General features: G+C 45.5%; 3 protein-coding genes across 3 annotated transcripts; 2 read left to right on the plus strand and 1 right to left on the minus strand.

Annotated features, from left to right (window-relative positions):
• The first annotated feature begins 1,590 nt into the window (after positions 1 to 1,590).
• On the plus strand, positions 1,591 to 4,386 carry LOC120668894 (U-box domain-containing protein 15-like). The gene is made up of 4 exons (XM_039948698.1): positions 1,591 to 2,098; positions 2,347 to 2,463; positions 2,559 to 2,984; positions 3,075 to 4,386. The coding sequence occupies exons 1-4, from the start codon at positions 1,754 to 1,756 to the stop codon at positions 4,113 to 4,115; spliced, it is 1,929 nt and encodes a 642-aa protein (XP_039804632.1). The 5' UTR covers positions 1,591 to 1,753; the 3' UTR covers positions 4,116 to 4,386.
• Positions 4,387 to 6,630: 2,244 nt separating this feature from the next.
• Positions 6,631 to 7,194, minus strand: LOC120669510 (zinc finger protein ZAT2-like). The gene has a single exon (XM_039949247.1). The coding sequence runs from the start codon at positions 7,192 to 7,194 to the stop codon at positions 6,631 to 6,633; it is 564 nt and encodes a 187-aa protein (XP_039805181.1).
• Positions 7,195 to 19,677: 12,483 nt separating this feature from the next.
• LOC120668897 (catalase isozyme B-like) lies at positions 19,678 to 23,754 on the plus strand. The gene is made up of 8 exons (XM_039948702.1): positions 19,678 to 19,843; positions 19,953 to 20,049; positions 21,021 to 21,298; positions 21,787 to 22,563; positions 22,706 to 22,795; positions 22,943 to 23,010; positions 23,108 to 23,201; positions 23,321 to 23,754. Exons 1-8 carry the CDS (start codon positions 19,829 to 19,831, stop codon positions 23,378 to 23,380), a joined length of 1,479 nt encoding a protein of 492 aa, XP_039804636.1. The 5' UTR covers positions 19,678 to 19,828; the 3' UTR covers positions 23,381 to 23,754.
• The last annotated feature ends 289 nt before the right edge of the window (positions 23,755 to 24,043 follow it).

The following is a 24,043-nucleotide window of genomic DNA, read 5'->3' on the forward strand; positions in this document are numbered from 1 at the left end:
GACCTTCGACCGCATTACTTGACCTTCGGTTGGTAGGTCAACCTCCGGGCACCTGCGTCTGCCAGTACCTTCGGCTCCCGTCTTGCGATCTTGGGCAACCTCCGGTTCATGAGGTGATGATCCCCAACAACAAGTGGGTCAAAGGGTAAAATAGTTTTTCATCCTTCTTTGAGCTAAGAATATTTAGTTAATTCATTGTTGGTGTGTAGCAGACCAAAGCACTCTTCCATTGAATACTAAATCAAGTTTAGCAATTTATGCTGTACAAAACCACGCTTTCGCATTGTCCGACGAACAAATTTTCTAATGAGAAAACATAACATCCATCGATATGCTAAGGGGTACACCATACACCGCAAATTCCTCGTTAATCGCATCATCTTCCTCTTGTTAGAAATATGACACTGAAGGAACAGCCTAGCTAGTGCGAATCAGGTGAACTAAAAATTTGGAATTCAAATAAAATTTGAAAATCATTTTAATTTTTTGGCAATGATTTAATGAATATTGTACATGTTAATGAAAACTAAGCATATCTTCAGATTCAGGTAGCTAATAATGGCATGGTTGGATGCAGTTGTTTTGCAACTTTCCTATCCCCAGTTTAAGAAGTTTCCATCTAATATTCTTTTTTTCCCTAAAAACTCTGCCGGACCACTTTAAGAACTAGGAATTTGACGAAAAAAAATCTTGAACATGGATCTTCAAAATTGACCATAATCAAGAGCTTCATATATCTCTAAGTTTTGTTTTCAAAAATCTCCCATGGAAGTTATGGAAACTTACTTGAAGGTTTCTCCATAAGTAGGAATTTGGCCAACTCCAACACGTTTTGACTTTTGAGAGAGGATGTAATTAGCTTCAAATTTCTCATTCCATTTTTGTTGCAGGCAAATGAATCTTTGCTAGTACGAGCCGTGTCGAGCCCTAATGGGTTATATACTTTATAACTTTCTATTTGAGCGTTAAGTATTTTATTTTGACATGGTCTTCAAATTTGTATTTCAATCATTAATTTCCCACAGAATATACCATTTATAGCTGTAAAAATAAAGGCCGACAGTGAAGGGCAAGGAGGAGAAAGGATCGAGAGAAAATAATAAAGGTGGAAGATGAACAGCAGCCTCATTCGTTCAGCGTGGAAGATGAACAGTATCACACCCTTTTATGCTAAAATAGCCAATCTGATTCCTTAAGTTTTGCCTAAGGCTCAAATTCTTACCTTAACTATGAAATAAAGCAATCTAGTCCCCAAACTTTTTATTTGAACTCAATTTCATCCCTAGTTTTTTTTTGTGACATGCCAACATGACATCTCTAGTCAACTATAGATGAACTCTTCACCATCTAATTTTTTCTTACGTTCGACTCGATGCGTCGTCGTAAAAAATTAGGGTTCAAACGTCAATTAGAATGCATAAATAAATAAAAATAAAAACCTTTTATTTATAAACATAAGATCAACATTAACTTATTTTTGCTACCATGTGTAAACCTTTTTGATACCATTTGCAGGCACGCTTGTAAAATTCGTATCCACTGCGGAATTGCGCACGTATTCATGGTTGGCTTCTCCCATCTGCTATTTTTGTGAGATTGGGAGTGGCAGCCCCTCCCCTTCCCTGGAATTCAGGTCCGCCCGCGAAAAGCTAGCCTTCTTCTTCCTCCTTGCTCTCTGCTCCACCAACTCCTCCTCTTCACCTGCCATTCCCCGGAGGATTCAGCGCACACGACTGAGGGCATTGACCGACCAATGCTGCCATGGTCCATCTTTCCGCGGCCGGTGGCCGGCACCGACGCGGAGCCGGAGCCTTCGGAGCCGTCCGGGAGGCAGTTGTCGGACGAGGCCCTGGTGGAGGAGCTCCTCACCACCGTCGCCTCCGCGCGGTCATTCCAGGAGTTCCGTCGCTCGCAGCGCAAGGAGTGCTTCGGCCTCCTCCGTTGGCTCCAGCTCGTGCTCCCGCTCATCCAGGAGATCCGCGAGACCGCGCCGTCCCTCACCGATGACGCCTACCGCCGCCTCGCCCTCCTTGGTCGCGCATTCCAAGCCGCTCGCCGCCTCCTCCGCTGCTGCCACGACGGCAGCAAGATCTTCCTGGTAATAAGACTTCAACGACATTCCATTCTTCTTGGTGTCTGAATTTTCAGACACCAATTGATGTCCCTTTGAAAAGATTGGAATTTTTTAGAGGGGTTTTGAATCCCAAGTTGTTTGTTTTTGGTCCTATTGGCTCAAATTTCATTTCAGGTCCGCACTGCCTAATAATCATCCACCGTCTTTGTATTTACGTCTCGGTGTCGAAAGATTGGATTTTTTTTATAGACGACCTTGTCCCAAAATTTCAGGCTTTGGAGAGCGAGGCTGTGCTCGCCCGGTTTCAGGCCGTGTACGAGAACATGAACCTTGCATTGGATGGGATGCCCTACTCTGAGATCGGCATCTCTGATGAAGTCAAGGAGCAGGTGACAAAAAGCTCTTTATTTGTCAGCATTTTGGTAAAATCGTGTAATGATCCATCATATTTTGACAAAAGCTGGAATTGCTTTGGTGTTTTCAGATAGAACTCATAAATGCGCAATTAAAGAGATGCAAGAAGAGATCAGATACTCAGGACATGGAGCTCTCCATGGATTTTATGATGATTATCCAGAACAAGGAGGATGGAAAGGCAGATAGAGCTATATTGGAAAGGCTAGCCAAGAAACTCGAGCTGCAAAGCCTGGCGGATTTGAGAGCAGAGACGATGGCCATTAAAAAGCTCATCAACGAGAGGAATGGACAGCAACAGGAGAGCACCAAGAACATAATAGTACTCCTCAACAAGTTCAAGGAGATTGCAGGCATCGACGAAAAGAACATCCTCGGGGACGTTTCAATACCAAAATATCTGGAGAAGTGCCCATCTTTGATGATCCCAAATGATTTCCTTTGTCCAATATCACTGGAGATCATGACTGATCCTGTCATCATCGCGAGTGGGCGGGTATGCTTTGTGCTACGACATTCATGTTCTCTGATTGCAAAGCAAGTTCACATTGTCTCATAGTCCATATATTTCAACTGTGACTTGCAGACTTACGAGAGAAGAAGTATCCAGAAGTGGTTAGACGCTGGCCAGCGGACCTGCCCAAAGACTCGGCAACCATTAGCTCATCTATCACTGGCACCAAACTTTGCGCTGAAAAACCTGATTCTGCAGTGGTGTGAAAAGAATAAACTTGAGATTCAAATGGGGGAATCTGAGCCTGCAGCTGAACAAGAAGAGCGCAAAGAAGACATTCCATCCCTGGTGAAAGATCTGTCATCGGTTCATCTTGATGTTCAACGGAAGGCTGCCAAGAAGATTCGGACACTATCCAAAGAAAACCCAGAGAATAGAGCACTAATCCTTGAAAATGGTGGGCTCCCAGCTATTATTAGTTTGGTGTCATATCCTGATAAGAAGATCCAGGAGAACACTGTGACTGCATTGTTGAACTTGTCAATCGATGAGACCAACAAAGTTTTGATAGCTAAAGGAGGAGCGATACCTTTGATAATTGAAGTCCTTAAAAATGGTAGTGTTGAAGGTCAGGAGAACTCAGCAGCAGCATTGTTCAGTTTGTCTATGATCGATGAGAATAAAGCGGCTATAGGGATTTTGGGTGGTATAGCTCCTTTAGTAGGCCTATTAAGGGATGGGACAATAAGAGGCAAGAAAGATGCTGCTACAGCAATCTTTAATCTGATACTGAACCATCCCAATAAACTCAGAGCTATGGAAGCAGGAATCGTGGCTGCTTTGATGAAAATTCTCAGCGACAAGAAACTCGACATGGTTGATGAAGCACTATCCATTTTTCTCCTCCTGGCCTCGCATCCTAATTGTCGTAATGATGTGGGGACAACATCTTTTGTAGAGATACTTGTTCAGATCATAAAGGAAGGGACTCCTAAGAACAAGGAGTGTGCGCTTTCTGTTCTACTCGAGCTAGGTCTGAATAACAACTCCCTTATGGTGCACGCACTTGGATTCGGTTTGCATGAGCATCTATCTGATATCGCAAAGACAGGCACGAGTAGAGCGCAGAGGAAAGCAAACTCTTTAATTCAGCTTTCATGCAAGTGCTCATAAAGGGTAAGTGAAAATGAAGCATTGCGATGAGTTGTGCACAGATATGTGTGTAAATTAGGTAAATTGAGTTGGTCATAAAAAAGGATGTCAAAAGACGAGAGCATTGGTACAATGATATCTGTCAGATAAGATCTGTCACTTGGAATCTGGACAGGTTAGTTCGTCCACCACAGAACTGAGAGAAACATGATGTAATTCATATCTTGTATGTGAAATTTTGTTGTACCTCCTACTTATATAGTAAATATATAGAAGCTTTAATTGATAGGAAGGGTACAAAAAATATTGGTTGTACTATATAACTCTGAGAAGCTTGCTTTAATCATGTATATATAGACAGGCATAGTCAGGATGGATGCTCCAACTCTAGCAGCTAAATCATTCTACTTTTAAAAGCCCGCGAGATCACAGTAGGCGGAGTCCATGAGATCGAGCTTTGAGGATTCAGTTCAACCAGATCGATGGATGTACAGAGATGAACAGTTTCTGAATGATCCAAAACCTGGCAACGGCCAGCGGGCCAGGGCAGGTCCGTTCCCAGAGGACCGACCATGCAGCAGGAAAGAGTCAAAGGCTTACCGTTGAAACGCTTCCGTGCCTCTGACGGTCTGACCAGCAGCAGAATCATCTTCTCGTCGCCGCCCAGCGTTACGGCGCGGCGGTGCCCAGACCATGCTTTGGCCGTTCTCTCCGTGAGTCCATTGTTCATTGTTTAGATGGGTAATCCAGCCTTCTGGCCTATTATTCAAGCTCAACGTGGCCCAAAGCTTTCTCAAACGGAGATTTCTTTTGTGTGCATGCGTGTGTTGCAGTCCTAAAAGGGCTGGCACCCTATTGATACTAATCTTTTGATCACTATACCTTTCTTTGCAATAATAGATATAAATAGTACAATAACTTGCTTACAACAATTTTAGAAATGTGTAATTTTGTAAACAATAACATAATTTTTAAAAACAACAGGTTTGATTTAAATACAAAGAGGTGATTTGATATATAGTACTAATGCTGCTTGAACCACACATGAATATTGAAATCTTGCTTTAACTAACACAGGTTGGACGAAAGATTTGAAAGATCATTTGACATGCATGCATGATCTTTGATATCCCCTCTGGTTAATTCGAATAAATTATTGAATAGACGAGTAGACGACAAATGTTGCTTAATTAACATTTCCTTTTCAACACATGATTAATAAAAATATTGAAATAACCAAATAAGCACATGCATAATCTGCTAGATTCTTCTCTTGGAGCTAGATATAGCACAGCAAATATTCCAACAACAAAGAAGTAAAATATATATTGAGCAAAATTAAGAGTTTCTTGTGGCTGCGCAGACAGTGCCATAGCACTCATGGAGTCGGATCAAATCTTTTGCAAGAACAAGACTACTGGATATATTTGCAATTTGCATTGAATCATCATCAAATCAGATAATTGATAAGACGTACGTATAGCATGGAGAAAACAGTAGTGCGTGAAATCAAGAAATACTTTTCACATGATTCTACATCAGATGAAGGCATGAATATAGAAATTTCATATTTGGTAGAAAGAAGCCATATAGCAAAACTGAAGGAGAAAAAAAAAATCCACAAGTAGCAGCAGCAGCAGCAGCAGCGTTAAGGAGTTAACATTGATTTACGCACACATTATATATATGTGTTATACATCATTTCTTATTAGCTCTAGCGAGGAAATAATATAATATAAATTGTTTGACTGACCGCAAGCAACAAAAAAGAAAGTGTGACATCACATAAGTTACAACTATCCTAACGTCAGTAAGGAGTCTATCTATCTATCCCTAACATCTGTAACTCCCACCAGCAGCCTTGTCTTGCCTGCAGGGAAACGCGGTCTATGAAAACCTTTGATCTACATAATTATTAGTGGGAGATTTGGCCGATCCATGAGTAGCAGCATGACATAAATGCACACCGGCCGGCGGCCGGCCCTCACAAAGGAGCATATCTAGATCTTGCGGCAGCTGCTAGCGGATGGAGACAATGTAAGCTACTAGCCCTGCAGATCGCTCATGGAGGCACAGCCGGAATGAATCAGCTAGTAGCTGATTGTGTTTTGCAAGATCACGATCGATGTAGAACGAAGGAGAACTCAAAGCTGCACATGAGATAATTAAGGTGAGTCAGCAGCTTGAGGAATCGTCTAGCAGCAGATCGCGCTCATGGAGGCACATCAGCCGGGCCGGGCATACTAGCAGCAGAGAGGGAGGATCATGCATATCGATCGGAATTCAGAACACCACACCAACATTTATACTGTCGTTTTTGCCTTCTTGTTTAGTTAATCGATCGATCGACATTACATGTACTACTCATATATATGAACAAAGAGAAAGCCTATTACATTTAGCTAGGAATTGAAGTCCGATCCGATTCAGAGATGGAGAAACACGAAAAAAGGAAGAAGAGAACGACGATTGATATAAGGCGCCGCAAGCACGTCGCCGATCGACCGACGGAGCCCTAGGTACGGTGCTCCTCCTCCTACTCCTCGTCCTCCTGCTCCGGCACCGCCGGCTCGTTCAGGTCAAAGGGCAGCATCGGCGGCGCGGCGGCGGGCTGCTGCCTGGACAGCCAGAAGCACCCCATCTTGCCGCTGTGGCTGGCGCGGTGGCCGCCCAGCGCCTGGCGCGTCTCGAACGGGGCCCCGCAGCGGTCGCACGCGTAGCGGTACTGCCTCCCGTCCGCGGCCACGGGGGGCGGCGGGCGCGGCGGCGCCATGCCGCGCCAGTCGCGCTCCGGGTGGCTGCGCTGGTGGCCGTGGACGGCCTTCACCGCGTCGAAGAGGCGGTGGCAGATGGGGCACGGGTAACGCCCCTCCCCGGCAGGGTCCTTGCCCTTGTGGGACGACGCCGGCCTCTTCTTATTATTGCGCAGGGCCGCCGGGACGGCGTCGGCCTCGTGCCCGGACTTGGGGCGCCACGGGCGGTTTGGCTCGTCGCCGCTGCCGCCGCCGCCGGCGCCGCCGCCGGAGGAGCACCCGCCCACGCCGGAGAGGAACTGACCGTAGGCCACGCCGTAGAAGAACACCGCCTGAGCTCCGTTCATAGCAGGTAACTCTCGATCGGTGTCGTTGCGCGTGCAACGATGACAGAAGCAGTGGCTAGTAGTTGTACTGTTGTGTGAGGACTGCAAGATGGAGTGCCTGGGCTGGTATATATAGTTAGTAGATGGAGTGCCTGTGGCCTGCGCTGCTCGATCGGTCGCCCCCTCTCAGCTCCATCTCAAGCGGTGGCTTCCTCAGCTCCTTTGGACCTTCACTTGTCTCTGCACATGGATCTCCTTTCGAGACTGAGTCCAACAGCTGAGCCATCGGGGGAGGCAAAGCCATTTTTGGCTCACCACCGGCTAGTGTGGCGAAGGCATCCATTTCCAACAAAGAGGCAAACGGGAGACGCAAAATGCTTCGGAGGAGAGAGGCGATGGAAAAAATGCGCTCCTCTCTCCTCCGACGCATTTGTGCCCCTCCTCCCCGGTTGGTCCCTGTGGCGGCGGGCCTCGCCGCGGCGCACTCCTCCTCCCTCTGCGCGAGTGGATCGGGCGCCATGGCGTCGAGCTCGAGCGGATTGAGCGGCCGTGCGCAACCCCATCTTCTCCGGGCCGGTCACCGCCGCAGGGGTGGTTGGGGTTGTGGTGAGGGGCCAGCGACGGCGGTCGTGGCCCGGCGTGCGCGGTCAGCGGCGTCGGTGCCTGCGCGGGCAGTGAGGAGCCGACGAGCGGCGCAGATCTGGCCGCCACCATGAAGCCCCTCAGCTCGCCCCCATAGACCCGTCGCGCCGCTCCATGGGGCCTCTTGCGCGTGGAGAGCCGGCAGGCCACCTCCGCCCGGGCCTCGAGCTCCCGCCGCTGGTAGTGGAGGAGGTGCCGACGGGGAGAGAAAGGAGGGGAGGGGGTGGCGCGGCGGTGGGCGAGCGACGCGGCCCCCTGCTCACCTCCGGCGGCGCGGCCTCCATCTCCTCCGGCGGCGGGCCTCCATCCCCTCCTCCTGCAATGGCGGCGGGCCTCCATCTCCTCCGGGGAGGAGGCGAGGCGCAGGTGCGGGCTGGTGCTCGATTCGTGGGCGGCGCGTGGCGGGACAGCGCCTCCAACGGCGGTGGAGGACGGCGAGCCTGAGCTTCGGCATCCATGGAGCTCGCTCCCCTTCTCGTCTCCTCCCCTCCCGTCACCTCTGCCCCAACCTCGCCGCCTCACCGCCAGCGTCGCCCGCCACCAAGAGCGCCGCGGACCAGGAGAACCTCCACCCCAACCGCGCCGCCTCGCCGCCAAGGGCGCTGCCTCGCCGCGTCCCAAGCACCCAGCGCCCGCGGCTGCCGCTCTCCATCCGATTTGCGTCAGTTGTTGGAGATGACAAAAAATGCGTGAACAACACATCTACTGTAGAGGATGCAAACACCGGAATGCATGTCCCATTTTGCTTTGCGTTGTTGAAGTCAGTCTCATGGATCTGTCTCTTCTGCAGCATCTCATCCCACTAGAGACGTCATACGTTTCTGCAACTTTATTTAAGGGCGAGAGCTCTCACAGTTGCCATGACAACTCACACTTGGATTTTGTCTGCATTTAGTTAGTTATTAGTTGACAAGCAACAAACAAGAATATATCATAGTATATTCTCATTGTCATTTTAATTTTTTAGCTAGCCACTCCCTCCGTCGTCCCCAAATAAGTGTCGGTCAGGAAGCGTGTTTGCCTCATAAACAACACACATCCTGATCGACACTTATTTAGGGACAAAGAGAGTAGTCTTTTCCCGCCTAAGGTTGTTAGCTCAGTTGGTGCGAAGCAACCGGCGTCACTCCACAGGTGGGGGGTTCGAACCCCCACCGGGGCGGATTTACCCCGCCTGTGGGAAAAAAAACCTCTCGTTGTGCTTCCGTTGAACTTGGCTGTGCGACACGGCTCTTGGGCGACGGAACCCGGCCCATGAAGGTTACGGACCGGCCCAGGGCCAAGGTGCCGCCAGTCCAAGCCCGGAAGCCGGCTTTCGGGAGTTTTCTCGGCCGGGGTCAACTGGTCTCTTCTTAATTGAAAGCCGTGGGGGCGGTCTTTCCCCGCCGGTCGAGTTTTTTGAGAGTAGTCTTTTCCCGCCACCGAATATATACATGGGATGTATGCAAAGATAAGTGAGAACTAATCAAAACTGAGTGTATGTGCTTAAGCCATGAGCCCTGTAATATCAATTATCAGTACATCGATCGATCTTTTGCTTGCATGCTTGAGTAGGTAGTAGTAGAGGTAACCATGCTTGTTGCTGCTTGCACACCGTACCTCTAACGTACGTATAGTACAAAAAAGTCAGAAGAGAGAGAAATAATAATTAAAGAAAGGAGCCAGAGGATCCAAGCTAAAAGCCAATATAAGCAGACGAAAGCACCCAGTACTGATGCTATGGAAGCCAACGCCTTAGCTAGTGGCTTTGCCTGCTAGCTCTTCTTCCCTTGGCCACCACCGGTACGTACGTACGGTGCCTTGTTTGCCTAGAGGGTCAAACGCTTATGTCAGGACTCTACTACACGTACCCAGCGTGCACAACTGCACATGCATACAAAACTTAATTATATTTGCAAATGCTAATTGACAGTAAAAGACAAAGAAGCTACGGTGAAGGAAAAAAGAGCAGTAATAATAATGTTGCACTGCTTAGTTGTGATTTTTTTTGCTTAGTTGTAATTAGCTAGCTAGCTAGCTAGGAGAGTATATATATTCAATGTTTATTGCTTTGACTGACCACGTACAGGCAATAAAAATGTATGATATCACACCACACGTATGTAGTGTACGTACAACTTCGCCCTATCCCTAACATTTATAGTAGGTCGTTGTTGGCTCCTTGCTATGCTGTAGTGTACACCGTACAGGCAAGAGGCTGAGTAACTCAGTAGCAAAGCATTTTGTCACTTTGCGAAAATGCATGAGCGCGTACTTGAGGAAGTACTAAGCCGTGTACTTGAGGATCGAAGTCAGTGAAGAGGCGGAGCTAGCTTGCATTGGAAAACCATTATTTTGAGGTCATGTTTAGTTTTCAAAAAATTTCCTACAATATCCATCACATCAAATCTTCGGACATAGGCATGGAGCATTAAATGCAGTTAAAAGAATAACTAATTACACAATTTAACTGTAAACGATGAGACGAATCTTTAAGTCTAATTAGTCCGGCTCTTTTAGAGCCCGACTCTTAGATTATCTAGGCTAAAAATTTAGACCCTTTACCATATGCACAATCCAAGAAGTTACTAACCCAAACATGAGAAATAATTGGTGAAATGAGGAGTTGAGGTTGAAAATTAACCTTCCAATTAGTCAGTGAGCCAACCAGCAGCATGCAAGTGTGCAAGTCATCCCCAAATTACTACTATATAGGGGTGTCACCAAGACGGGGTTGTGGTTAAATTAAATATCCCTTTAGCAGCATGGTTGTATCCAACATACCTTTCAAATAAAACAGAAAAACTCAAAATTTTACATAGAACATGTACAAGTTGGAACACTGTACATATATAGGACCATTCTGCTTTGAAGGCCTTCGTTTTTAGTTAAAGATCGATCGGGTTCAGGTGAGGATCGATATTTGTCTTCATTCTTTATTTGACAAATGCTCTATAACCCAAATGGACTAATAAGGGCTAAAATTATTCATGAACTAGTAGATAGGCAGCAACAATGTTTTTGGTAAGAAAGAATAGGCCGCGGATAAAGTACGTAGAATCAATGTTTTATTTTCTCACTGCCAAGGATGATAACATAGAGATGCTTGCTCAAATATGTTTTCTTCCTCCCGAAACATATATCCGAGCAGCAACTAGGAAAATGAAACCCTAGCTAATATATAGTAAACATGCATGCAAGCTCATTATTGGGATTGATCGAATAACACGTAATACACATATATGCATACAAAACCCGACAAAAACCTAATTTATTAGTCTATTGCATGTTTACAATGAAGTTGGACGAATACACAATAGCTGCCCCAAGTCCCTGCCAATAGCTTCGTATGCCGGCATGCTATGCGACAAAAGTAAGCTTATTGAGAGAAAAAACGCGACCTTTAGGGATTTAGAGCATGACGGTTAGCACCACGACAAAGCAAAAATATACGTCACATTTAGAGATCTTGAGGATGATGGTTGATGCCATGACGAAGCAAACAAAACGTCACATTTAGGGATTTTGCGGATGATCAAAATTAACACCACGACTTATCGATGACAAATTATTATATTTGATAGTAACCCGACAAAATCACTAGACATTTAGTCTACCCATCCCCTTCCTATGAAATACAATAACAAACATGTGAGATATTATTTATTTACATTTTTCTAATATTTCTTATTTGTGTTGTGACTTTGGGAGTGTCTGAGTTTGTACTATGTAATCTAAGAAAAAAATCCTAATCCAAGGTGCCATGGCTAAGATCAAGTAAGTCTTATACATGTTCATGAGATCTTAGATATGCTATTTTATTTTTTAGAAAGTATATCAAAGACATGTGCCAACTATAGGTTGTGAGCATAGGTCTATATAGCCTGGTTGTGCCACTCGACCCGACCCGACCTTCCTTCTCCCTTTGAGTGGTGGACTGGGATAGGTCATTCTTTGGGGTTTCCTCCATAATTTAACCTTTTGGTTATTATTTCTCCCGTTTTCTGTCATTTCTCACTACTTTAAGTATGGGCTTAATTAGTTTCCAATAAGAGTACGGGCTTCCAAGGTTGTTATGACACCTTACCGATAAAACTTCATCTGTTTTTTGTTAGTGCACAATGCAAGCAAGGACATGATAAATCTTGCATCTAATCTAAGTTCAAAATTTAATGGAAAAAGTTCCTAGTCCTGCCACCATGGTGAAGACCCAGGAAGTCTTATATATTATGTTCATGAAACTCGATAGATTTTTTTAGAATAAATGAAACTCGATAGGATAGATATACATAACTTTTTTCCTTATCGTGTAAAGAGTATATTGAAGATGCACACACGCACATATATATACCACATTCACACCATCACACACGTGAGCATGCATACACGCACACACCACAATATGTACTGTGTGCGTGGTATGTTATTTTATTACTCTGATCCTTTAATATATAAATAATAATCAACGTTAAGTGTGAGTTTTGAAGGAAAAACAAAAGTACAGCGCATAGATAGGACAACAAGACATCGAAGAAGGGTCTTCACAGGATAGATTTCTACTACTACGTACGTACGGGAGTACTACTTACTCAAACTGACAGCAGCACGTTTGTTTGATTTTTTTTTTCAATCAACGCCTAGGCCTCTATTAGTCCTTCATAGGGTAACAAGTGGGCCCCCAATCACCACCATAATGTGTAGTTAGAATATTTTCCGTCGACGCCTGGGCCTCCTATTAGGAGGTCTTCACAGGGTCGGTCGGGCCTAAGCATTTAATAAGATTCGGACCAGGATTCTATGTAAAAGCTTGGGACACAGTACGACCGCAGGTCATGCATCTGCTACACATGTTCCACGGTGGCCAGGTAGAGCTAGAGAGGATCAATAGGTCTTACATGGTCCTGCTCCCGAAGAAACCGGCAGCGGCTAGCATTGGAGACTATCGGCCTATATGCCTGCAAAACTGTAGTGTAAAAATCATCTCCAAGGTCCTCACGAGCAGACTGCAACGCGAAATCCAATCTCTGGTGGACATCGACCAAACTGGCTTCCTGAAAGGTCGGTCAATCTCTGAAAATTTTGTCTATGCAATGGAACTTGTGCAATGCTGCCATCGCCGGCGAAACCCAACACTGGTGCTCAAACTCGACTTCGCCAAAGCTTTTGACACTGTCCACTGGGACGGGTTACAGGCGGTTTTGAGGGCACGAGGGTTCAGTGATCGCTGGAGGGGCTGGGTCCAGGAGTTGCTTCGGACGTCGAAGACTGCTGTGCTACTGAATGGGTGCCCGGGCCCGTGGATCAGCTGCGCGAGAGGCTTGCGCCAGGGAGATCCCATGTCACCGTACCTGTTCTTGCTGGTCGCGGATGTACTTCAGAGCTTGATCAAGCGCGAACAAGTGATCCGGCACCCTGCCGTGGATGGCGCGCCTTGTGCAGTACTCCAGTACGCTGACGACACTCTCCTGGTGCTGCGTGGAGAACTGGAGGGCGTCAAGCGTCTCAAACAGGTACTGGACACCTTCAGTCAAGCCACTGGTCTGTGTATCAACTTTCACAAGAGTGTGATGGTGCCAATGCACATGGAAGAGCAGGTAGTGCATCAGTGTGTCGCTGAACTGGGATGCAAGCAGGAAGGTTTCCCGCAGACGTACTTGGGTCTGCCGTTGTCAAGTACTAAACTCAGACTGTCCGCGTTCGCTCCGCTCATCGCAAAAGCGGACAAATACTTGGCAGGATGGCAAGCGGCGCTCCTAAACCCCATGGGACGTCTGGTGTTGGTGAATACGGTATTGGACAGCCAACTGGTTTACGCTATGAGCGTGATGCAACTGCAGCCTGGGGTGATCAAGGCAGTGAACAAGAAAAGAAGAGGGTTTCTGTGGGCCGGGGAGAAAGAGGCGTCTGGCGCGCGGTGCTTGGTCGCATGGGACGATGTGTGCCTGGACAAGGCCGCGGGTGGTCTCGGGGTCAAGGACCTGCAGACACAGAACACTTGCCTCATGCTGAAACTACTTCATAGATTGCACACTGCGACCACCTCCTCCTGGGCACGCTGGGCAAGGGAGCGAGTTTGCATGGCCACAATGGAAGGGAGCATAGAAGGGGAACACTGGATTGCGTTGAGAGCACTACTGCCACTATATAGAGCCATCACCACCTGCAGCGTTGTCAGTGGGAGGGACACGTCGTTTTGGTCAGATGCTTGGCTCGGGGAGGACGATCTTGCCACTAGGTTCCCGGTGCTGTTCAGCCATGTGAAGAATGCAGAAGCAAGCGTCCGGGACGTGGTGGAAGCAGGCGTGGAGCCATGCCTAGTGCCTAGGCTCACGCCACAGGCGAGGGAGGAACTCAGGGAATTGCAGGCGGCACTCTCGCAGGTTACCTTGCAGGAAGGAGGAGACCAACGCTACTGCCCTATGGCGGATGAGAATAATAAGTTGCTAAGTAAGCCTCTGTATCAAGTATTGAGGGCGCGCAGTGACAACATGGACGCCCGCGCGGCTTTTGTCTGGGAAAGTAGAGCACCTCCCCGTGTTCAATTCTTCGGATGGCTTGTCAACAGAAGCCGACTCCAATGCCGGGCCAACCTAGCCAGAAGGAAGATTGTGCCTGATGATAGATGTGAGGTCTGTGGAGAATCAACTGAAACTACCGCCCATATACTATTGCAATGCGAGTTTGCAGCCCGCTTCTGGGAAGAACTGGGAATGGACATCTCATCGAGCGACACAGATAGCGTGCTTCTGCGGATCTCTCGACCACAGGCGATGCCAGAGAAGCACTTTAGTACCTTCATCTTGCTGTGCTGTTGGGAGCTGTGGAAACGCCGCAACAATGTGGTGTTTCGGGGAGAAAGAGCGACGATTCAAGAGACGCTGAGGGCCTGCCGAGCAGATGTAGAGCTATGGAAACATAGACTACGCCAAGAAGACCGCTGGGTAGTGGCGGCCTGGTGCGCGAGGCTGCATAATGGCTAGATAAGCTAAAAAACGTGTTTGGTGTTGGAGTTGAGTGGGTGACACTTTTGCCAAGTGTTCGCCAACTGTAAAACTTTCTTGAATTCAGCCATTTGGGGCAATTTGGCAATACAATCAGGTGGGGATCCTCTCCCCCCGTTGACAGTCAAAAAAAAAGCATTTAATAAGTGGGCTGCTGGTTGCGTGTGATATGATAAGTGGGCTGTGTATGTATCGGGAAAAAAGAGAAAACGTTGGGCTGTGTATCTCTCGGACTAGTCGTGCTCCCGAGCGCGCGACTGGCCGGCCCAGGAGGCCGCGCGTCGTGCGGCTGGGCTTCCTTCACGCCTTTTTTTTCTATTTTTATATTTTTTAAAAATGTTTTTTACAGAAATATATTTTTGGTTTCACAATTTACAGTTTTATACTCCTACCGCCCGGCAGGGGGCGGCAGGGAGCCTACCGCCCGTCTGCGGGCCCCTGCCGGGCGGTAGAGACCTATATGTAATTAAAATTTGAGTTCTATCGCATGGAGGCCCCTACCGCCCGGTGGAGGGGCGGCAGACAGGCCGACCGCCCGGCAGGGGGGCGGCAGGCTCCCCCCAATATAAAAGCTAAAAGCTGAGCCCCCCACACCTGCATTTGCAGCAAACAACATCCATAGAGGGAAAAATGAGAGACGTGTGGTGAGGGAGGGAGTTGCAACAGCGAAGCCCTGCCGGATTTTAGATCCGAATCGCAGGTAACCAATATTTCTCAACTTTATCATTCTAAATTTTTTGTATTTTTAATTCTGTGATTAGTGTTTTTTACAATTGTAACCGCTTAGGGTTCGGATTAGTGGTTATAATTGAAGTCGTACCATGGTTTTAGAAACTGGTTTAATTAAAATTAAGTCTTTGAATGGCCAGATATGGCGAGCAAGGTGGTGTTTCAAGTTCATTACGGTGATTTCTATAGAATTACTCATGATTCCTATGGAGTAAATCTATCAGCATTGGAACGAAGACAGTGCAGTCTAGATAAACCCCTAGAGAGAAGTTTTGGTTCCATACGCAAATAGTTTCACGGGAAGTTCAATGTGAATCCAAAGACCCATTTGGTTAAGGTTCATACCGTGACTTCCTGGGAAACAAATGGGGATTTCTGGGAGTTAACGCTTATAAGTAGTACGGAAGAATGGAAACATTACATGCACGCAGCTCTTCAAAGAGGGTGGCCTCTTGCAATGGTAATTCAGATTCACCAGAAGGTCGGTTATTTAGGTGAAGGATCAACACACACAACATATGACTGGAATGAAGAGTTGGAAGAGGATAAAGAAGAAGAGAACGTACAAGCTCCAGAACCAGAACCACAAGGTTTAGCAGATGAAGGCGAGCGGATACCTAGAATTGTGGAGGACATGGAGAAAGAAGACCAGGATGCACAAATAATAGAGCAATGTGGGGACTCATCGGACGATGAGGACGATGAGCGCTTCCCAGTACTAGGTGAATGGCGTGAAGAGGGTTTTGGGAATCCAGTGGTACAAGATATTAGATGTCCGGAGTTTAAATACAGAGTGAATGAGGTCATACAAGGGGCAATGTATCGTACCATTGAAGATATGAAGGATGCTATGAAGGTTTGGGCTATATCTCTGAGGAAGGAATTCAGAGTGTTGAAGTCTAGCAGCAAAGAATATGAGGTGAGGTGTGCAGATAGAGACTGTACATTAGCGAGTGCATGCCTACAAGAGGAAGTTCAAAACACACTGGGAATGTTCAATTGTTACACCACATACTTGTAGATTGACAGGTGTTGTGGGACATCACCGTAATATCACATCTACTTTCGTGGCCAAGAAGATGTATGGGGTGATTCTTGACAAAATGGATTACGAGCCTGCATTGATAATTAGGGACATTGAACAAAATTTCCAGTATGTGATCAGCTATGCAAAGGCTTGGCGGGCTAAACAAAAAATATTTGAGATGCGGTTTGGCACTTAGGATGATCACAAGTATTTTGTAAGAATCCAATAATATTAGGATGATTCGCTAGTTCACATACCCTCATGTATATCTTCCGACGTTCTAACAGGTGTTCCTTTACATCTTGTGTTGTAATACCTCGAAATAATGTGAAATCTTTAAACTCAACTAATTTTGACAACACCATCTGTATCGTACCATCCGCTAATACATCCAACTTCTTACTGATTACAAGATGTATCATGATCTCAAGTATTATACTAGATTTTTCTTCGGTCCGTGAAAATCCTCCAAAATTGGAGGCAGTCATTGCCTTATACTGCAATATTTAGAAACAAGTTTAATACTATATTTCACTATCCAAAACTTAATTCTATTTTAATTTATAATTAATTTAGAAACAAGTCTGTAATAAACTGAAATTTTAATATTGAAATGAAATTTTAATACTATAGCATTAATTAAATTAAATTTCTTTACAATATTAATAGATTCATACGTAACTTACCTGCAGATCACAAGTGCGGAATCCGGCAGGACTTCGCTGTTGCAACTCCCTCCCTCACACCACGTCTCTCCTTTTTCCCTCTATGGATGTTGTTTGCTGCAAATGCATGTGTGGGGGGACCTCAGCTTTTATATTGGGGGGAGCCTGCCGCCCGGGCGGTCGGCCTGCCTACCGCCCCTCCACCGGGTGGTAGGGGCCTCCATGCAATAGAACTCAAATTTTAATTACATATAGGTCCCTACCGCCCGGCAGGGGGGCGGCAGGGGTATAGAACTGTAAATTGTGAAACAAAAAATATATTTCTATAAAAAATATTTTTAAAAATAGAAAAATAGAAAAAAACGCCTTCCTTCACCCTCGATCCCTGTGTTTTTTTTGCTTAAAAAACGAGAGGCCGAACTGCATAGTAGCGCGGGTTCGATCCCGAAGGGGCGGATTTTTCGATTGGTAGTGTAGGGCTAAAAAAATTTCCTCGTCTGTAGCATAGTCAAAAAACAAAAGATATACTAGAAATGATGATTTAATAAACGAAAATTACTAGGATAAACGGAAATTACTAGGACAGAACGTCCGATCCATTGGACGGCGTCGTGCGGCGGCAGGGTGGTGTGGGGGCACTAGGGAGGAGCGGTGGTGGGGAGGAGCAGCGGCGAGCTCCATGAGACCGCAGTTGGCGGTGACGGCAGCCATAGCACAAGCGTAGCCATGGAGTGCAGAGTTAGAAGATAAGGCGAAGGAGTTTGACGACACATGTTGCAATCGTATGTTTCAGATGTTTTATAAGGAAGTTGCAAGTGTTCCATATGGATATTGTAAAAATAGATTTAGATATTTTTATCTGAATGTTGCATCTTTAATGAGAATTTGAATCTTTCATGCAACTTGAAACAAATGTTGTGATAGATTTTTTTTTGCACATCACCAACGGATGGCTAACACAACAATTTTTCAACATGTTTTTGATATCGTAAACACTTATTTTCAATGTTACAAATGTTTCAAATAAATATTGCAACAGTATGTTCTAAGCATTTCATTTGATTCGGTCATTTACGATGTTGCGCCGAGAATTTTCTCTGGTGGTACCGTCCGATAGGAGCACCTGGATGGATAGTAGATCCGTTTAATAAAAGTATCAATCCATATTTTCTCTCTGATAATAAAGGACGAGGAAGGCCCCCTATCTAGTGGTGCCCAAGGTTTTAAATCTCCGACTATAGCTGTTTTAGAGAAATTTAGCTAAGTTTTTTTTATGTATAATTTAGATCTTAGATGCCGCTATAGCCCGCTATAGCCGGCTATAGTCTATTTTTAGACATAGATAGCTAAATGACTTAGACCGCTATTTAAAACATTGGTGGTGCCTACTGCACGAGGGCACAGCGCACTTGCTGGGTATTTTATCACATCGCGATGATGGATCATGTACCGACCGGATAAAGTATTGAACTTTTGATTGAATCTAACCTAAATTGGAGTGCGCGAACCCGGCCATACAGTGACACACACCGTTGTCACGGAGCTGATGAGCCGATCCACACACACAGTTCAAGAAATAAAAAGGAAAGAAAAAGAGAGGTAGCTGATCCAAAACCGAAAGTCCAAACACAACACGGAATGTCCCATACCATAGTTGTATCTATGTCACCATCAGCAAGGAGCTCTGATCCATATGACCGCGCCTTCTCTCCATGCCACCACGTCGTGTGAAGGGAGGAGTCTCCTAGCGGATGCTGCTTCTGTCGTCGCCACGTCTCACGTGTAACTACTTTCATCATTAATATACAACATTCGTGTACTCATATAATCATTTTATTTATCATTTTGAATATGTTAGTATACTAATTCTAAAATAATTAAAGAGATATATATACAAATTTCAAAAACATCCCCTTTTTAAATATATTATAGTTACATGTACTTTACTAATAATATATAAAAAATAAATATGTCTACATATATACTCTATGTATGATCACCCAAAGTATATATCATTATAGATATTCTAGTACGATTACATACTTCATGTACATATTCTTCTTTTAGATCAGATACGTCCAATATCATGAGATACACATGTGAGAGTAGCTATTTTTCGATATATATATCATATATAATTGAAGGAACATATATATCTAGCTACAGAAATAGATAAAGTCTGCTCCATCTGTTTGTATGCATATAGTGCACATACATACGTCGATATTCTTGTCTTGTTTCGTAACAATATAGCTTTTTGCAACAAAACTGAAAAGATAAAAAGAAAAATACTGTACATTGTTCGTGGCAAGCACAGACACCGGAAAGCATAGGTGTAGCACAAGGCTCTGTGTCTGCAATTGGGCCCTTCCGCCGACCGGGTGAAATAGTAAACAAGTCCACGTGGACGGGGAGGCGAATCGAGAGCGAGCGGAGAACGAAACCGTCCTCCTCCTCGCCTCCTCTCCTCTTCCCCCATTATATTTCTCCTCTTGCATTGCTTCTTCCCCGGGGCACTCCTCGTCCTTATCGTCAACCACCATTGCTCCTTTCCCCCAAGCAGCGCAGCTCCTCCAGGACCCAATCCCGCCGCGATCCCGGCCCAGCCAGCCATGGATCCGTACAAGGTTAGTCCTGCCTTTGAGCCATCTCCTGGCTCCCTCCCTCCCTCCCTCCCTCCCTTCTAGAGTCTAGAGATCCTCGATCTGATCGGATTTCCCCTCTTGGTTCTTGCAGCACCGCCCGTCCAGCGGCAACAACACCAGCTTCTGGACCACCAACTCCGGCGCCCCCGTCTGGAACAACAACTCCGCCCTCACCGTCGGCCAGCGAGGTACTCCTTCCCTGTCGCTTCTGCCTTTGCTTCCCTTTTTTCTCTTTTTCACCCCCTGCGTTTAGCATACGTGCCTCATGTGGCTGGGTGACCTTAATCACACGGATACGTGGTCGCGAATTCGCGATGCGATGATCTGGGGCACCCCTGGGGAATCAGAGGCTTCTCCTCCTCCTCATCTCAGGACCAGTGGGCTGTGCAACCTCGACTCTAACAACACTAGACGTGACCGATTGTGCCTTGCTACTTGCTATGCTCATCCAAAGTTTGCATCTTGAAGCTATTTTCATTTATTCTATGTGTACAATTTTCATTGCTGTTCCATATCGATTGTTTAGCCTGCTTCTATTTATTAAAAGTACTCAACTGAGTTATGGTTACTCTTCTGCAATTCTGTAAAAGTGTAAAGGTCACGTTCCTTGACAACTCTAGGGGGGGGGGGGGGAGGGGGACCTTATGTTTCAGTCTTTTGTCTGGATATTTTCGTCAATCACTGTCAAACTATTTATTTGTCTTAAAGGAATAAAGTGCCTTTCAGATACAATAAGCCATAATTCATTTATACTGATAAATCTAACTTGATTAGCAATTTCATGGTAGTAAAGTGAGGGGGTAATCACCGTAGCTGATTGTTACTGACCTGGACACCTGGTACATCTACCTTTGACGATTACCTGGGTAGGGTTGAATTACTACCACAAGAACATACCCTGTTCTCCTATGACCTTGAAAGTGATTGGAACTCAAGTTTGGTTCTTCTAAATGTCATCGTCACAGAAAGTACCACAACAATTACAGGATATATTTGCACCTATTATAACCAATATGTTCCTATCAGTGATGCTGCAAAAAAAACCTGGCAACTTCTTTTTTTAGGAGTATTTTTTGGTCTACCAGCAGCACTTATGTTTTGGAATTATTACGTACAATTTCTCATTCATGGCTTGACATGATGTATTCTTCTCTGGCAGGACCCATCCTCCTTGAGGACTACCATCTGATTGAAAAGCTTGCTCAGTTCGACAGGGAACGTATCCCTGAACGTGTAGTCCATGCACGGGGAGCCAGTGCCAAGGGTTTCTTTGAAGTAACTCACGATGTTTCTCACCTTACATGTGCTGATTTTCTCCGAGCTCCTGGGGTTCAGACCCCTGTTATTGTTCGGTTCTCCACAGTTGTGCATGAGCGTGGAAGCCCTGAGACCTTGAGGGATCCACGTGGTTTTGCTGTCAAGTTCTACACCAGAGAGGTACTGATGAAAAATCTTAACTTGCTTCCCTGAAAAATGTGTACCTATTTTGACTGCTCTGTTTGCTGTTATGATTTGGACATGAACTTCTTCAAAAACCTCTGCAAGTTCTGCGACACATTTTGGCCAATATGTTTCTGTCTAAATATTCCTAATGCATTCATCAAAAACTGTAGTAACAATTTTTAACCTAGCAATGGTAACTTGAATAGTGTCCTTGCCATGAGCTGCTAATGATATCTTACATCCAATCATTCGTTGTTTTTCTCAGTTGAATGGCTGATTACCCCCTCCCCCTTTTGAACTTGTGGGCCTATGCAATTGACTGTTCACCTTATCATTGGGAGTTTAGGATATTCTTTGGTGGAGACATGCTGCTGACCTATTTCTATGCTGTTCATTAACTTTCTCCCAGTTGCTGACACCTTATATTGACCTTTTTATATCCAAGGGATAGATCTTGATGGATTTCGTCCTGCTATTTTCAGGGTAACTTTGACCTTGTGGGTAACAACATGCCTGCCTTTTTCATCCGAGATGGGATGAAATTCCCTGACATGGTTCATGCTTTCAAGCCAAACCCAAAGACCAATTTGCAGGAGAACTGGAGAATAGTAGATTTCTTCTCACACCACCCAGAGAGCATGCACATGTTCACCTTTCTCTTTGATGATGTTGGCATCCCACTCAACTACAGGCACATGGAGGGTTTTGGTGTGAACACCTACACCTTGATCAACAGGGCTGGAAAGCCTCACCTTGTCAAATTCCATTGGAAGCCTACTTGTGGTGTGAAATGCTTGTTGGATGATGAAGCTGTTACTGTTGGAGGCACCTGCCACAGCCATGCCACAAAGGATCTATATGATTCTATTGCGGCTGGGAATTTCCCAGAATGGAAGCTTTACATTCAAACCATTGATCCTGACCATGAGGATAAATTTGATTTTGACCCACTTGATGTCACCAAGACCTGGCCAGAGGATATCATCCCACTGCAGCCTGTTGGAAGGATGGTCCTGAACAAGAACATCGATAACTTCTTTGCAGAAAATGAACAGATTGCTTTCTGCCCAGCTATCATTGTCCCTGGAATCCACTATTCTGACGATAAGCTACTTCAGACGAGAATTTTCTCCTACGCTGACACCCAAAGGCACCGCCTTGGTCCAAACTATCTGATGCTTCCTGTGAATGCACCAAAATGTGCTCACCACAACAACCACCATGATGGCTTCATGAACTTCATGCACAGGGATGAAGAGGTACTTTGTTCTTTGGCATTTTTACCTCCCTTAGACCCTTAGCATGCCGGTCTGTTGCACCCATTATACAGTATTTCTAGCCATTAACATAAATACAATGAAATCTCATTTGCACATATATCTATTTTCCTTGATTTTTCAGGTGAACTACTTCCCTTCGAGGTTTGATACAGTCCGTCATGCTGAGAAGGTTCCTATCCCTCCCCGTGTTCTGACAGGCTGCCGTGAGAAGGTCAGTAAACTTAAATTATAACAATACCATTAAAGTTGTTCCAATATACTCTGGTGGCTACATTGTGCTTATGTACTGCATATGTGGATGACCATTCGAAAAGTCATCATTGAGCTCATCTCTGATCTGGTAATGTTGGGTCTGCAGTGCATTATCCATAAGGAGAACAACTTCAAGCAGGCTGGTGAGAGATACCGATCCTTTGACCCTGCAAGGTTTGCCCTCCCACCTGAGTTTAATTGTTTTTGAGGCATGGGAAGGGTTTGAGCTGTTGTTTGGCTAATTAAAGTGTTTTGGTGTGGAAACACACAGGCAAGACCGGTTCATCCAGCGGGTGGTCGACGCTCTCTCAGATCCTCGTGTTACCCATGAGCATCGTAGCATTTGGATCTCCTACTGGTCTCAGGTATTTGTTTTTGTTGGTTTTTGGTGAAATGCACACCATTGGGGCCATGTACAACTGTGCATATCCTTATCTTTTGATCTTGGTGCTGAAACCTGAGTATGTTTACCCCTATGCTGCAGTGCGATGCATCCCTCGGCCAGAAGCTGGCATCTAGGCTCAACCTGAAACCAAACATGTAGATCAAGGATGAATACGTGCACAGACGAGGCGCACCGGAGGTGGATACAACATGAAGTGTGTGATGTTGGGAATGATTGTAACATTGAATAATTACTAATGGACGTGATAGTAGTACGTATCCTGAGGTGTGAACCAGTGGTGGTTATCCTATCCAGGAACTTTGCCCTGCTTCATCTTTGCAAGAAAGACATGCAGTACAATAAAGAAGAATGTGGTGGATTATAATAGCAGTGTGGTGTTGTGGTTGTTTGGCTTCGTTGTTGCCTTGCAGGATGCTCGGCACCTAAAAGGAAGAAATACAGTAATGGATTTACCATAGGTGTACTTTGAGTTTAAATCAATAATTGACCCTGCCTGTAGGCTTTCATGGCTATTAGGTACCGTATGTGCTTGATAACCTTGCCGAATTGCTGACGTATTTGTTGCCCCCTGTTGTCGGCTGACTCTAAAAGTTTTACTTGGTATTCTTTGCCGACTCAAAAGTTTGCATAGCATATTTATACGATTTTCACCAATTCTCAGTGCATTGTGAATTAATTCACCGGTGATACAAGTTGGTTAGTGTATTTGATTGCTTGCTTATTGTTCTTGAGCTGTCCAGAGGTCTTATTCCTTCACTAGTAAGATGCGTGTGCTAATGCCACGGATAAATTATAGATTAA

Source organism: Panicum virgatum, chromosome 4N (genome assembly GCF_016808335.1).
Source record: "Panicum virgatum strain AP13 chromosome 4N, P.virgatum_v5, whole genome shotgun sequence".
Lineage (NCBI taxonomy): Eukaryota > Viridiplantae > Streptophyta > Magnoliopsida > Poales > Poaceae > Panicum > Panicum virgatum.